Below are 17,125 nucleotides of genomic sequence, written 5' to 3'. Positions count from 1 at the left end.
TATTTTACTTGGCTTAATATATTACATTATATAGTGTGAATGGAATATAACCTAAGGTCCTTTATGATTTATTTTTTTGGTTTATTGACATAATTTGTATTCTTTCTGTGGAGCTAAATAAGACAAAAATTTTACAATTTTAGGAATTAATTAAAAGTAAACATGGATTGTGTTACTAAATTGCAAAATATATCCATATCTCCCAAAAAGATAAGTTTATATGCTCCAAACATAGTCATAAAATCTATCCATATCTATCTAGTTTAAAGTAAACATGCATCCATATCTATCTAGTTTAAAGTAAACATGCCCTTAATGTTTATGGAAAATACCAAAATTACGCAGAAGTTTGTGATTTTAGTGACTAGTACCCTTTTGTAAAATTATAAAATACTCCCTATGTCCTATTTTAGGAGTCGCGGTTGAGTTCGACACGAGTTTTAAGAAATGTAAAGGAAAGTTGGTGAAAAAAGATAGTGAAATGTGGGTCCTACTTTTTTTTATTAGTTTTATAATAAAATGTGAGTGAAAAAAAGTTAGTGGAATGTGAGACCTAATACCATTTATGTAATATTCCAACCGGGACATCAAAAAATGGTAAACAGGGACTCCTAAAGTGGGACGGAGGGAGTATTGATTTGCATAACTTATATTCAAATATGAAATTTATGTCTTCAAATCTTTTTCAACCTTTGGCCTAAAATAATTAAAAAATAAAAAGATATACTCTTAATCTTGATGGATGGTTCATAAGAAAATAAGAAAAAAATGACTTAGTGATATTTTTCATTTTCCAAATACCTGTGAATTTTTTTTTCAAGAGATCTAACCCTATATTATAGAGATGAGTAAATGTCCTTTTTGATCCTAAATATATGAGGTTTTTTGATTTTGGTACAAAACATTATCTTTTGAATCATTCGGTCCCTCACATTTGAAATCGAATCACATTTAGTCCGAAATGGACAGAACTGTTAAAATTTAACGGTCAACGAAAACCACGACGACGGAGGCGATCACAATGCCGGTAATCGCTCCGGCGGAGAGCTTCTTCTTCTTCGGATTAGCGTTTCCGCAATAATTGAGAGGCTCGCCGCAAAGCGAATTGCCGAGGAAGGAGGATTTAGGGTTTTTCGAAAGGGAATTGCGATTAGGTTATTGCTGGAAACATCGAATTGAACTAGGGCGGGGATCGGGCCGGAGAAGCGGTTTTTATGCAGATAGAGAGTTCCTAACCGGGTCAAATTGGCGAAACCCGGTGAAATCGGGTCGGATAAGTTGTTCTCCGCTAGATTGAGCCGCACCAGCGAGGTGAGGCAGAAGAGGGTTTGGGGAAGCTCGCCGGTGAAGAAATTGTGCTGCAGGTAGAGATTGCGGAGGGAGGTGAAGAGGTCGGGCGGGAGGGGGCCGGAGAGGGCGTTGTAGCGGAGGCTGAGAGTCTGCAGATTGGTCATGCTGGAGAAGGATTTGGGGGGGAGCTCGCCGGAGAGGCCCATTCCGGGGAAGTGGAGCTCGACGACGGAGGAGTTGTCGGAGGAGCAGTTGACGCCGGGCCAGGCGCAGGGGGTGGGACTGGAGAGGTTCCAGAGGAGGACGCGGCCGCCCACGGCGGCGCGGAGGGCGAGGAGGGCGGCGCGGTCGGAGGCGATGTTAAATTTTAACAGTTCCGTCCATTTCGAACTAAATGTGATCCAATTTCAAATGTGAGGAACCGAATAATTCAAAAAATAATATTTTGGACCAAAATAAAAAAAATCGTCATATGTTTAGGACCAAAAAAACCTTTACTCTATGGAGATTAAATTTTAAGCTCACCCTTGAAACAACTGATATTTTCAAGTAACTATTTATGATCTTAGGCATATAAGCCCATTAAGCCTTTTTATTTCTATTAATCGTACTTCATTTCAGACCAAGATGTAGATTGTAGAGCAATAATAAGACAATGGAACATTATACATGCGACAGCCTTGCAGCGTTCTACATTGATGTCACTGGAAAACAACGGCGAAATCCATCGAATTCAATAAAAAACAATTTGCGCAACAAATGTTTGCGATGACATCTCTCACACACAAAACGAAAAACATTAGTATCAGGAGCTGTTTATATTGCAGCAAAGTACTCCTTGCTGAGCTTAGGGTCTGGTTTCATTGATTTCTCCCCGGGCTTCCATCCAGCTGGGCAGACCTCGTCCGGGTTCTCCTGCACAAACTGCAAAGCCTGCACCAACCACCACATTTAGATGGACACAGAGAGAGGGAGAGAGAGATTGCTCTAGTATGTTATAGTACCTGAAGTGTTCTCAGTGTCTCATCCACACTACGACCAATAGCAAGATTGTTGATGGTGGAGTGTTGAATAACACCCTCCTTGTCGATGATGAACAGTCCTCTCAAAGCAATTCCCTGATACAGACAGCATAACGGATGATGCAAAGATTAGAATACTGCTAAACAGCTGCAGTTCTTTGTTCATATGTTACGTTGGTCAAATTTCAGGAAATAAATGATGCTTCACTGTTAGCGACTTCCTATAATGAGTAAAAAACAACTCCACGAGAGGTTGATTGGTATAACTAAATTCAACATCACCACAAAGACATAAATAAGCTACATTCATATCTGGAAACTCTGAAAGAATGCTTTGGGTGGTCAGCAAATTAACATCCTGAGCTAGATTAGTAACATAATTGTTAAAAATAGTTACTGAACCAACAGCATGCAGACTTCCAAGAGTTTTTGGATAAAAAAATCGGACTTTTCGGTAACTCATATTCCTTTGTCTCGCTCGGATAAAAAATTACATACCATGCCAGGCTTGCAATGAGAAATCAGAAATTGAACGGAAGATAAATTGAAGTTTCGTTTATCAAGCATTGTTGAATCAACTAATATTCTGTGAGGGACCAAATAAATACTCCCTATGTCCCATTAGAAATGAAAAGTTTTCCTTTTTGGTTTGTCCCATTAAAAATGAAACGTTTCTAAAAATGGAAACAATACTCTCTACTTTTTCTTCTCTCTTACTTTACCCTCTCTTCATTAACTCACAAAACAACACTACATAAAATCCCGTGCCGAAAAACAAATGTTGCATATTTAATGGGATGGAGGGAGTACAAAATTATGATAGCAACGATGTTAAACACATACCTGATCTGGGATCAGCACGCCATATGATTTTGAAATTGATTTCGTCACATCGGAAATTAAAGGATATGCCAGATCACCCAAACCTCCAGACTTTCTGTCAGTTTGGACCCATGCAAGGTGGGAAAACTACAGTAAAATTAAACGACCAGTCAATGCAAAGTTGAATCCATCCGGACTCTACAAGAATTATCTACAGAGTGCAACACTCAAAGCCAATACATCCAGAAAACTGAAGAATAAATATGAGAACAGAAAATCCAAGACTTTATCAGTTATTGCAAAAGCAGACATAAAAAAGTAACATAAAGAACCATCATGCTGTGAGCGTGAGAATCTCAACCAGAGTTTACTGGTTGAAAGCAATACATACCACACTGTCTACAGATACACCCAATATTTCTGTGTTCAACTTCTCAAATTCTCCATGGCGGTCACTGAAAGCAGTGATCTCTGCAGCATGAACATAGATAAGGGGAACTGCCGGAAATACCAGTTTTGACAACTAAAATGGTAAAAAGGCAGGTTTGGACGTACCAGTGGGGCAAACAAAAGTGAAATCCAACGGATAGAAAAAGAGAATAACATATTTCTTCTTAAAATAGTCTGAGAGTTTAACCTGCATAAAGAGAAACTCAACCATTTGAGAATTCTGGATATTTAAATCCATTCACCAAACTAATTTTGCATTTGGATTGAGAATAGTGAGTGCAGAATTCGACAGTAAAATGAAATTCTGACATTTGTTGCACAAATTCTGAGTAATATTCAGACGATACCCGGGGATATATTCACCCAATGTTTGAAACATTTTAATTCATTTTCTCAGATTTGAATAACATAGCATTAGTTAATACAATAACAGAATATATACCTTGAAAGTTCAGTAAGAATATACTATGATGATTAAAAGCATCTTTGCAAACAAAAGCAACTATAAATACATAAACAGATACCAAATTCAAGAAATGAAGAATCAGTGTTACCCTAACAAATTCCTGATCGAAAACAGCTTCGGCATCAAAATCTGGAGCAACATTTCCAACTAAAGGAAGTTCACTCTGCAAAAAGGAGATAAATACAGCACCAAAAAAGATCAGTTAGAACTCCCAAATCATTAAAGCCAAGTCTCGTGGTGTGAATTTAGATCTCATTGGTTCCGTTTTCATTCATAACCTCCCACATTTTACAAATTGAGCCAAAAAAAATACAATTATCACATAAAATAGCAATGAATAGTCATCCCTAAAGTTAAAAATGAAAATGAGAATAAAAAGGCAATTGGATAGAAAGGGGAATGCTAAGGATGAAAAAAAATACTACTCCATATTCTATGAGCTCAAACCACTTATAAAACCAGATATTAAAACAATGCTAGCTTAAACCCTATAAATTCAATACAAAATCTCAGACGCAACTGAAATTGAAAGCGCATATCCGTATGTAACAGCTAAAGTGAATGTGAACGGAAAACTTACGGCACGAACAACCAAACTCCGGCGTCTGGAGGCGGAAGGGAGAGAGCGAGTGGCACGCGACACGACGGGCCTGCCGGCGAACGAGGAGGGAAGGGAAACGGGCCGCAGAGAAAGGGGCTTTTGGGAAGAAACACAAGCTTTGGGATTGAGATTGGATGAGATGATAGCAGCCACTGAAGCACCAGCTGAGCACGCCATTGTTGCTGAATTAGGGGCTCTCACTCCCTCACTCACTCTACAGTGTTGAATATAAATAGATGAATAGTTTGGGATCTAAAGGTGGAGACTTCGTGTAGAGGAGCAATAGAAGATAACGAAACTGCGTCGTTTTGTTTGCGAGTATTTTGGGCTGGGCTGGGCTGGGCTGGGCCGTTCCGCTGTTTGCTCGTAGTTTTGTCTTCCATCACAATAAACTAGATTTATTCTGATTGACAATGATTTAAAAATCGGAAAGCTAGGTAAATTAAAGAAGTTATTAGGAGTAATTTATTTGTCTTATTGCAAGCGATTGATAGTATTTTATTTTTGATTGCCTCATTGCAAGTTTTTTTAGCTAAACGTAATCTTTTTTATCTTCCACGTTTTATTCTCTTGCATGCTTTATTCTATTTTTACTTTTATATTGTATTTTCTTTTATACTTTATTTTATATCTATTTAACTCAATAAATATTATTTTCTTACATCATGTGTCCAAAAGAACTCAGTCACTCGAAATGCGACAGATGGAATATAACAAATATCATTTACTCCTTCCGTTTGTCGTTACTTGTCACTATTTTTCTTTTTAGTTTATCCACAATACTTATCATACTTATTTTTTTACTATTTTGAATAATACACCTCTCATGTTTCACTAATATTGTATTACATAAGTATTTTATATTTATTTTTCTTGACATTTTCTAAAATCTAAGTAAAATCAATATGTGATAATTAATGGTAAATAGAGGAAGTATTATTTAATAAAAAAATATTGTATAATAAATTACTCTACTTAACTACTCCACTTTGCAATTGCATAAGCTAACTTTCTATGGTAGTTTAATCACTAAATAAATGGTAAATAGAGGAAGTATTATTTAATAAAAAAAATATTGTATAATAAATTACTCTACTTAACTACTCCACTTTGCAATTGCATAAGCTAACTTTCTATGGTAGTTTAATTACTAAATAAATATCATATGAGAATATATTTAGTACTCCTAAACAAATGTATTAATTCTTAGAGCATTAGCAATGGGCGCCCTCAGGGACGCCCTAAAGCCCGCTCTATGCACCGCCACGTCAGCATTTTATCCTCATACCCTTCCACCTACAGTGGGGCGCCCTATAAGCCGCCCTAAAGGCCGCCATATAGGTTTCACTATTGTTTTGTTAATTAATTTAAATGTTTTCAAATATGTCAATGTAAAATAATTATAAAAATACCACGATTAATTAAAAACGACAAATCATACATTGATTAAAAAAAGTTTTACACGAGTTCAAAATGAAAAAAAAGTTACAAATGAATGGTGGGGTAGGGGGTATTTATATAAATAAATTTTTCGGAATTAAAAAATAAAAAAAAAATAAAAACGTGTTGCATCGTCCGCGCCATCGTCCGCGTCACCCACAGTGGGCGGACGATGGCGCGGACGATGCCCTATCGTCCGCGGAAGATCTATAGGGCGCGGACGATGCATCGGGCATCGTCCGCACACCCATAGTGGGCGGACGATGGAGCGCCCGAGGCATCGGGCGGCCTATCGTCCGCCCCATTGCGGATGCTCTTAGCAGTTAGAATTTAATGTCTCTATTCTTCAGCGCCACAACAGACGACGCAACCCGTATGACGTTATTCCAATTGAGAGCACATTACCGCGGAATTCAGCTTCTCAGGGCTCCAATAGGACTCCCCTCGATGATGACAATTGTTTGCGCCGCAAAAGTAGCCTCCACAACCGTCTTTTTAGGATTTTAGTTATGTAATTTTTTAATTTTTAAGATTTAAGTTAATGTAAGATTTTAATTATGTACGTATTTTTTATTTTTAGAATTTTAATTTGTAGTTTTTGTTATTTTAATTAAGTGTTTTTAAATGAAATACAATTTTTAATTAGTTGCAAATGTGTTAGATGGAGTAAACAATGATATGAGACCCATAAATAATGTAAATAAAAGAGGGATAAGAGACAAGTTTCTAATTCCCTTCAATTCGGTCTCGCTAATTCCCTTCAATTCCACATTTGATTTCCATGTCAAAAGTAGAAAATTGAAATTCCAATTAGTTAAAAAAAATGACACTTTCACACACAATCACACACATACATATACAAAGTTAAATGCAAAAACGCACACACATACATACAAAGTCACACACATACTCACATAAACTCAGTCACACACTCACTTACACACACAATACATACACACTGTCTCACACACACACACATAGTTACACACTGTCACACTCATACAGTCATACACATACATACACACATAGTTATACACTGTCACACACAAACAGACTCACACAGTTACACACACAGACACACACCATCATACACACACAAACACACACCATCATACACACACAAACACACTACACACTCATGTGAGTGTATGCATAATTTCTATAAATTCAATTTCCCATCATTTTTACAAAACAATGGATAAATTCAATTCCGTAGAATTTCAATTTCAATTCCGTGTACCGAACGGACCCTAAGCCTTTATGTTTCCATTAGTGGCTAATGGTACTTTATTTCAGACCAAGATGTAGATTGCAGAGTAACTAGAGTAATAAGATAATGGAACATTAGACATAAGACATTCTTGTCGCATTCTACATAGATATCACTGGAAAACAACGGCAAATCCATCGATTTCCATAAAAAATTATTTGCGCAACAAATGTTTTCAATGACCTCTTTTCTCACAAAACGAATAACATCAGTAACAGGGAGCTGTTTATATTGCAGCAAAGTACTCCTTGCTGAGCTTAGTGGTTTCATTGATTTCTCCCCGGGCTTCCATCCAGTTGGGCAGACCTCGTCCGGGTTCTCCTGCACAAACTGCAAAGCCTGCACAACCACCAACCACCACATTTAGATGGACACAGAGAGAGGGAGAGAGAGATTGCTCAAGTGTGTTATAGTACCTGGAGTGTTCTCAGTGTCTCATCCACACTGCGACCAATAGCAAGATTGTTGATGGCGGAGTGTTGAATAACACCCTCCTTGTCGATGATGAACAGTCCTCTCAAAGCAATTCCCTGATATAGACAGCATGACATATGATGCAAAGATTTATAAGACTACTAAACAGCTGCAGTTCTTTGTTCATATGTTACTTTGGTCAAATTTCAGGAAATAATAAACAGCTCCATGAGAGGTTGATGGGTAAGGCTAAAATCAGCATCACCAGAAAGATATAGATAAGTTCCATTCATATTCGATAACTCTGAAAGATTGCTTTGGGTAGTCGGCAATTTAATATCCCGAGCTAGAATAGTAACACAATTGGCGAAATATAGTTACTGAACCAACTACATGCATTGGAAGAGTTTTTAGATATAAAAAAGTCGGGTTTTTTCTGTAACTCATTTTACTTTGTCTCGCTCGGATACAAAATTACAAATCATGCCAGGCTTGCAATAAGAAAACATAAATTTAACGGAATTGATAACTTAAAGTTTACTTTATCAAGCATTGTTGAATCAACTAATATTCCGTGCGGGACCAAACAAATAGCAAATCGCGATAGCAACGATGTTCAACACATACCTGATCTGGGATTAGCACGCCATATGATTTTGAAATTGATTTGGTCACATCAGAAATTAAAGGATACGCAGATCACCCAAACCTCCAGACTTTCTGTCAGTTTGAACCCATGCAAGGTGGGAAAACTACAGTAAAATTAAACTACCAGTCAATGCAAAGTTGAATCCATCTTATTTAGAGAGAGTGCAACACTTGAAGCCAATACATAAAAATGAGCACAGAAAATCCAAGACTTATCAGTTGTTATAAATGCAGACATAAAATACCATCATGCTGTGAATGTGAAAATCTAGACACTACATACCACACTGTCGACAGATACACCCAAAATTTCTGTGTTCAACTTCTCAAATTCTCCATGGCGGTCACTGAAAGCAGTGATCTCTGCAACAAAAATGATAGATAAGTGAAACTGCCTAAAATACCAGTTTAATGACAACCAGCATAGGAACAAGGCAGGTTGGGACGTACCAGTGGGGCAAACAAAAGTGAAATCCAACGGATAGAAAAAGAGAATAACATATTTCTTCTTAAAATAGTCAGAGAGTTTAACCTGCAGACAGAGAAACTCTTATCCATTTGAGAATTCTAGATGTTTAAACCCATTCGCCAAACTAATTTTACATTTCGACTAAGAATAGTGAGTGCAGCAGTCAACATTATAATGAATATCTGACATTTGTTGCACAAATTTTGAGTACTGTTCAGATAATAGCCGGGGATAAATCTACCCAACGTTTGAAACATTTTAATTCATTTCTCATATTCAAATAACATAACATAAGCATTACAACAATGTAATTTATACCTTGAAGGTTCAGTTTGAATATATTCTGATGAATAAAAGCTTCTTTGCAAACAAAAGCAACTATAAAATGTACTCCACATTAACAGATACCAAATTTAAGAAAAGATGAAGCAGTGTTACCTGGACAAATTCCTGATCGAAAACAGCTTCTGCCTCAAAATCTGGAGCTACATTTCCAACTAGAGGAAGTTCACTCTGCAAAAAGGAGATAAATGCATCACCAAAAAAAAAAAGATCAGTTAGAACTCCCAAATCATTAAAGCCAAGTCTCGTGGTGTGAATTTAGAGCTCATTGGTTCCATTTTCATTCATAAACTCCCTACATTTTACAAATTGAGCCAAACATAATAAAATATCACATAAAATAGCAATGAATAGTCAACCAAATGAGAATTAAAAGGCAATTGGATGGAAAGGGGAATGCTAAGGAAGAAAAAAAAACTACACTCCATGAGCTCAAACCACTCAAAAAATATGCACCCTCTGTTCAGAATAGGAGTCTCGGTCCACTTTTACCATATATGGTAATAGTGCCTCACATTCCATTAACTCATTCCACTCACATTTCATTTAAAACTAATATATTTCATTTAAAACTAATATATACAAATGAGACACTTATTCCACTAACTTTTTTCCACCCACTTTTCTTAACATTTCTTAAAAAATACGTGCTACCCATACATGAGACTCCTAATGGCTGACGGAGGGAGTAATTTAAAACAATGTTAGCTTAAATCCTATAAATTCGATGCAAAATCTCAGACGCAACTGAAATCGAAAGCGCATTTCCGTATGTGACAGCCGGTAATCAAATGAGGACAACAGAAAATGAATGTGAACGGGCGAACTTACGGCACGAACAACCAAACTCCGGCGTCTAAAGGCGGCGAAATTCCAAGAAACTACGTCATGGGGAATTATATCCGCCATTTGTACCCGGAAAAAAAAGTTTCCATAGAGGGAAAGGCGCGAGACGTTCTCGCGTGTTTTAACCAAACACGCATAACGCTCTCGCGTGTTTAATTAAACACGCATGACGCTCTCACGTGTATATGTAACACGCATCAGGCTCTCGCGTGTTTAACTAAACACGCGACACGCTCTCGCGTGTTTGCCTTGGACACATATTCCAGTCCAAACGGCAGAGACCTCACTTCCCCCTCGCGACTTCACTTCCACCTCGCTCATTCTCTCACTCTCAGCGACGGCCAACGTCTCTAGCCGGCGAAAATCGAAGTGAATCCGATATTTTGATGCTCTAATTCCTATTTTACGTGGTGTTTAGTAATTTTTTACTATTAATTTCAATTATCATTGCTATATGTTAGTTAGGTATAGATTTAGGGTTTATGGTTTGACATTGTGTGACAACAAAAACATTGAATTTGTAGTTATATGTATGCATTGTAAACTACACATATAATCGAAGCATTGAACTTGGTATTGAATTTTCGGTCTTAATTTTGTTCATTATTTATTTAAGTATGTTGAATTTATAGTATATGATGTTATGTCGTACTTATTTTGTAGGTTTAATGGTATTTGTGAGTTTATATTGGGATGGGAAAATTATTCAGCTCCCAGGTTTGGGTGTTGTTTATGATCCCCCTCGTGCAAAATCATTTATTATATTGAATGAAAAGATATCTTATTATCAGCTTGTTTCAATGATATGTGAAAAAATTGGAATTGAGTTGGATGCACACACGATTGATTTAACATGGAGGCATCCTGTGGTTTTTAGTGGAGTGGTGAATTATATAGCTACACCAGCGGATGATAATTTGTTGGAGTATATGTTTGCTGAAAATCCACGTCAAATTGAACTTTTTATTGAATATACTCCTGTCACCACTGCGTTGCAATTTGAACCACCTATCACTCATCATGATGTTGGAACGTCTAGAAGAGATGCTTATCCTAGTTTTGATGTCGGGACATCTAGGAGGGATGATGAATATCATAGCTTTGAATTCAACACATCTGGGAGGGAGGTTGATGAACCACTAGATGTACCAAATGTGACATGTGATGGTTATGATGGTTCAGATGGTTCTGATAATTGTGATGGTTCAGATGGTTCTGATAATTGTGATGGTGCAGATGGTTCTGATTGTGATGGTTCTGATGGTTCTCAACCAAGTGATCTTGATTATAATGCAGAATCATGTGAAGATTCTACAGACGACGAGACATTTGATATGATAGTTGAGAATTATGTACAACCATCTGTTCGTGGGGAGCAATCTGTTCCCGACTATGTGCCTGAAGGGTTACCATTTTTTCGATCATTACCATGTGAAGGCAGCCGAGGTTACTTTTCAGAAGACCATGGATTGGGTGAAGAAGATATGTGGTATTGGGATGAGGATAATCCGAGACATATAGATGTGGGAACAAAATTTGATAGCAAATTGCAGTTGAAAACTGCTGTCACATTATGGCATGTGGGAACAGGTCGGATGTATGAGGTTATAGATAGTAAATCAAGAAGATGGCATGCAGTTTGTAGGGACCCATTTGGTCCGAAAAGAAAAGGCAGGACCTTGGGCAACGCTACCCATGTAATTGGGAGGTTAAAGCAACGTTTAAGAAACGTGATGGTAGGTGGTCTATCAACTCATGGGTTGATCGTCATTGTTGTATGGGAGATCACGATCCAAGTGAACATGTTAATCTTACATCGTCCATGATTGCTCTCTGTATTCGAAGTCAAATTGAAAATGATGCTGAATTCAAGCCTTCTGCAGTACGTACATATATCAAAGATAAATTTCACGTGAAAATCAGCTACAAGAATGCACGCAGAAAAGCTATTGAGCTTGTATATGGTGGGTGGGAGGGATCATTCAGACAACTCCCCAGCTATCTGACTGAGTTGCAAACTCAAAATCCGGGGACAATCGTTGAGTGGTTGCATGACCCTGTATTGAGTCAAGGTAATACAAAGGTGCTCCGCTACGTATTTTGGGCATTTGGGCCAGCAATAGAGGCGTTCCAACTAGCAAAGCCGGTCTTATCAGTTGACGGGACTCACCTGCGTGGAAGATTGAAAGGTAAATTACTTGCTGCAGTAGGTTACGATGCAAATAAGAACTGTTTGCCTGTTGCTTTTGCTATTGTTGATGAAGAAACAAACGAGAGTTGGAGTTGGTTTTTGAATCTTGTGAGAGTGCATATTATAAAGCATGACCAGGAAGTGTGCATAATATCAGACAGACATCAAGGCATTATAAATGCCATGAAGTCTGATGTGTGGAAAGAGGTATCAGTTGGTTATCATCGATACTGTTTAATTCACGTTAGATCGAATGTGTTACAAAGACACAAAGGCCCCGGAGTGAAGAAATGGGTATGGATAATGGGTGAAGTAATTGAGGAGCGGAGATACTGGACTGCAAGGCGTGAATTAGAAAAGGTGAGTCCAGAAGCTCTGAGGTACCTAGAAACCACCATAGATAGATCGCAGTGGACTATGGCACACGATGAATTTCGTCGATGGGGTGAGACATCTACTAACATGGCCGAGTGTTATAACAATGTGTTGTCATCTGCGAGGGAACTCCCAATTAGAGCTATCATCTGCGAGGGAACTCCCAATTAATATTTTCTTCATTTGCGGCTTGTGATGACCCTGGCATGTCTTGGGACATTCTGAAATGCCATGAATAACCATGCCCGCCTGTTCGGATACCTCTTTGACCAATACCGCGAGCTCTTCGGATAAAACCCCGAGACATATCCATATCAGTGCACTGTGTGGAAGGTATGACCGTGCGTTCACTCTCACCGCAATCGGTAAGGCAGTTAAGAGTAAGACTGTTAATCTCATGCAACAATCCTACGGCGTCTGCTGGGTCAAAACCGCGCGACAAATGGAATACACGTGCCAATGTCTCAGCCTGTAACAAATAAAACGTGAATATTTAATAACATACATACTTTAAAAATGAAACAACAACTATAAAAATACAGTACTTACTTGGAGTGTTGATGATGATGCAACAGTGTCCAATGTTGAATGTAAGCCTTGTTCTGCACAGCCCAGTTCGTCTTAGCTTTTCCACGACGATTTGTTTTGAAATGAGTTTCATTGAAACCCCAATCACGCAATTCCGGAATGAATGGAGTGCCTCCAAATTGTCTAACAACGCGCTCAGGCTCATGTGCTTCAACAATAGCCCAACAAACCATGTACGTCACAGATCTCCAACTGTTGTTTATCTCGAGGCAGGAGTCTGGCAATTGATGGTCCACATAGGGCATCCAAATAAACTACAATAACAAGTTTACATTAAAATTACACAAATATATATCAAAACATTATTCATTTTACCTGGCTATTTTGGAGTAATGATAACTGTTCACGATAATGTCGAACAGAATGTTTGGGGGCTCTGTTTAACATATATGAGCCAGTCCACCTACAATAAGAAAAGTTTCCAATTTAATATGTTGTCATTAAATACACAAAAGAGAGGAAACAACAAACTTACATTAATGCACATAGAGTGTTGTTTGTATGTATACGTGCCATCACAAAATCCGGTCTCAAAGTGGACATTCTCTCCCACACCCACAACTGTAGGAGCACTGTCGGACCTCCAATGTCTGTCCTTTTGCCCATGGACGCCTCACAAAGATTATGGTATAATGTAGCAAGTGCAGCACTCGCCCAACTAATCATAGAGGCAACCCCTACATCTCGAAGTTGGGTCAACCACATCAGAAGTATCTTACACCCTGAGCCGTCGGGTAATATCAACCCTCCAAATAGCACAAGCACAGCCCGTTGAATGTAGGCTTCGTCTTCCAGACCATCTTCTAACGGTTCAATCATCATCCTATGTATTAGCGTCGATGCCAAGATACCGTTTTCTTTCATCTCGCTTTGAAGGGGATAGAAGCCCAACAGTTCTTCACATAAACTCTTCCACCCAGATTCACAATACCCATTTCCTGTAAAGGGTACTCCATCTACACGTAGAGCACATAATACTTGAACGTCCTGTAATGTAATAGTAGTTTCCCCAACGGGAAGATGGAATGTATGTGTCTCTGGCCTCCAACGTTCAACCAAAGCTGTGATCAAAGCATGATCTACATCTAGAGTCTTACCACAGAAAAAAAACTCCACCTAAACCAAATCTGCGGACATAATCAATCACGCGTCTGTGATGATTATCTATTTCCCAGAAATGGCCCTCAAAGCGCTGAATATTGAAAGGAGTTGTTTCCTCGCCTGCCCACGCCTTGCGTGATATATGACTGTGCTGATAATGCAATACAGAAGGATCTTCTAGTCCATATCGCGACATCCTAATATAATCAACATTTAACATGTTTAATTATAAAGCAAAATTCTATAAAAAAAATATTTCTCTGCTTTCTCATTCTAGTGTTATCAAAATAAAAATATAATAACTTACAAAAATTTAACAATTCTTCATAAAATTAATAAAAATATAACTTAACAAACAAAAATTTACCAAATCATCATAAAATTAATAAAAATATAACTTACAATAATTCAACAAAAATTCAACCAAATTCAATAATTCAAAACAAAATTCTATAATTCAAAACCAAAATATCAACCATATTCAACAAATTAACACCAAATTCAACCGTGTTCAATAATTCAACAATAATTCAACCAAATTCAATAATTCAAAACCAAATTCAATAATTCAACAAAATATCAACCACATTCAACAAATTAACATCAAATTCAACAAAGTAACACCAAATACAACCAAATTCAACATAAAATCAACCAAATTGAATAATTCAACACCACATTCAACTAAATTCAACAAAATCATTTCAATCCATGAACCCTAACTCTTATACCCAACTAAAATATACGAATAATAATCGAAAGTAAGGGTAGAAAGTTACCTAACAACACTTCAAATTGGAATGAGAGAGCTAAATGTCGGATTAGGGTTTGATTTTTGCTAGTTGGGAAGAATGGGGCGACGATGGAGTTCGCCTTCTGTGAGAGGAGAAGCATCCTGGCCCGATTTTGTATCCAAGGGAGACACGCATTAGCGTCTCGCGTGTATGTTTAAAGACGCGATAGGAAGACGCGTCTATTCTTTTAAACGACGCGAGAGGAAGACGCGTGTATTCCTTTAAACACGCGAGAGCCTGATGCGTTTATACTTTTTAAACACGCGAGAGCGTCATGCGTGTTTAGTTAAAACACGCGAGAACGTCTTGCGTCTTTCCCCTCTATGGAAACTTATTTTTTCCGGGTACAAATGGCGGATATAATTACCCATGACGTAGTTTCTTGGAATTTCGCCGTCTAAAGGCGGAAGGGAGAGACCGAGTGGCACGGGACACGACGGGCCTATCGGCGAATGAGGAAGGAAGGGAAACGGGGCGAAGAGAAACGGGCTTTTGGGAAGAAACACAAGCTTTGGGGTTGAGATTGGGGTTTTTTCTATTTTTGTGCTAGAAGAGAGATAGGATTCCTCGTTTGTTCTAGAGTTTTTTTTTGTTCCTGGTTTGGGAGAGACGCATGACCCTCATGCGTCTCCTTTTAATGAGACGCATGACAATTATGCGTCTTTCATAGAGACGCATGAGGGTCATGCGTCTCACCTTTTTTCATTTTTTTTAACGACGCATGAGGGTCATGCGTCTTAGAAAGAGACGCATGAGGCTTATGCGTCTCTAATTCGAATTAAATCAGACGAGGCGAGGCAGTAGCCTCATTCAGGCGTGACAGAAAGACGTTTAGGCGATTTAGGCGATTTTTGATTGGAAATTCCGGCGAATCCGACCATTTCCCCTCGTATTCCGGTAAGTTTCGTTCAATCCTTCAACATTCCTTCCTTATTTGTTGTTAATTTGCATAGTTTTTTTAGATTTCCCCTAATGTTTGTAAATTAGGGTTTATAACAAATTGCTAAATTTTGGCCGCTTTTTTTGTTGTGTAGTTAATTGTAATGGATTTTAGTGGGTAAATTCATTCTATTGTATAGTTATTGATATGTTTGAGATGCTTGGTGTTGTGATTTTGGTTGTTATTGGAGAATAGAGTATAGATTGAAATGCATCTTTTAATTTAACCTTCTAATTTAGTAGTTATATGTAAATTAGGCCTTATAAATCATGAATTGTATTGAATTGGAGTGAATCAATCATTTGGTTTATGATGTGTTGTTATTTTGACGATGAATTTGAATGTATATGTTATTTGTTTTGTGAATATGTACTTAGATTAGATGGAGACTTCAAGTTCTAGCAGACAATTATTATATGGACCCCAAGACCCATCCTTGCTAAATATGCAGAAACATCACATTTCACATAAACTCATGAAAGAGGGCACAACCCAAGTATTTAAGGTCCGAAGGACAGAAAGCAAGACTTGGGACGTCGAAATTCACGAGAATGTTAGTTATTGGCTTGACGTCTTTGGTTTCAAAGGCGTGATCGATTGTGGGAAGCCCATGAAGGTGGACAATGAGCTGATCACGACGTTGATTGAGCGTTGGAGGCCGGAGACGCACACTTTCCATCTACCGATCGGTGAGGCGACGATCACCTTGGAAGATGTGCAAGCCATTTGGGGCTTGAGGGCGGAGGGTCGCGTCTTCACAGGGCGTGACTATCATGACAACTTTCCTGATTGGACCATCAAGTGCCGCGATCTCTTGGGATGGATACCGGATACTTCCACAGAGACAAAGCAAGGCGGTTTGCTGATGACCGCGCTGATCAACCAGACAAGGATGCCTCTGGGTGATGACCTACCTACGTACGTATACATCCAAAGGGCACGTATCCACACCCTAATTTTATTAGGAGGTCTCATTCTACCGGACACCACGGGGTGTAAGGTGCCATTTATGTGGTTGAATGGGCTTGGGGATCCGGAAGAGGTGAAGACTATTAG

General features: G+C 38.3%; 1 protein-coding gene and 1 pseudogene across 1 annotated transcript; both read right to left on the bottom strand.

The window, feature by feature from the left end:
• Positions 1-1,920: 1,920 nt before the first annotated feature.
• Positions 1,921-4,894, bottom strand: LOC121747464 (2-Cys peroxiredoxin BAS1, chloroplastic-like). The gene is made up of 7 exons (XM_042141501.1): positions 4,631-4,894; positions 4,139-4,213; positions 3,690-3,771; positions 3,526-3,605; positions 3,156-3,281; positions 2,295-2,408; positions 1,921-2,223 (listed from the first exon to the last, which is right to left on the bottom strand). The coding sequence occupies exons 1-7, from the start codon at positions 4,826-4,828 to the stop codon at positions 2,107-2,109; spliced, it is 792 nt and encodes a 263-aa protein (XP_041997435.1). The 5' UTR covers positions 4,829-4,894; the 3' UTR covers positions 1,921-2,106.
• Positions 4,895-7,587: 2,693 nt separating this feature from the next.
• On the bottom strand, positions 7,588-16,795 carry LOC121801632 (annotated as a pseudogene).
• Positions 16,796-17,125: the final 330 nt, after the last annotated feature.

The sequence above is a fragment of the Salvia splendens genome, chromosome 1 (assembly GCF_004379255.2).
Source record: "Salvia splendens isolate huo1 chromosome 1, SspV2, whole genome shotgun sequence".
NCBI lineage: Eukaryota > Viridiplantae > Streptophyta > Magnoliopsida > Lamiales > Lamiaceae > Salvia > Salvia splendens.
The sequence above is the reverse complement of the archived record's forward strand: the minus strand, read 5'-3'. Positions and strand labels throughout refer to the sequence as shown.

Bases quoted from the DNA above. Each gene is read 5' to 3' on its own strand.
- LOC121747464 (XM_042141501.1), bottom strand. From the start codon at position 4,828: ATGGCGTGCTCAGCTGGTGCTTCAGTGGCTGCTATCATCTCATCCAAT. The intron at 3,772-4,138 runs GTAACACTGATT...CTCTTTATGCAG, and splicing joins TCGATCAGGAATTTGTTAGG to GTTAAACTCTCAGACTATTT. The intron at 2,224-2,294 runs GTACTATAACAT...TGGTTGGTGCAG, and splicing joins AGACACTGAGAACACTTCAG to GCTTTGCAGTTTGTGCAGGA.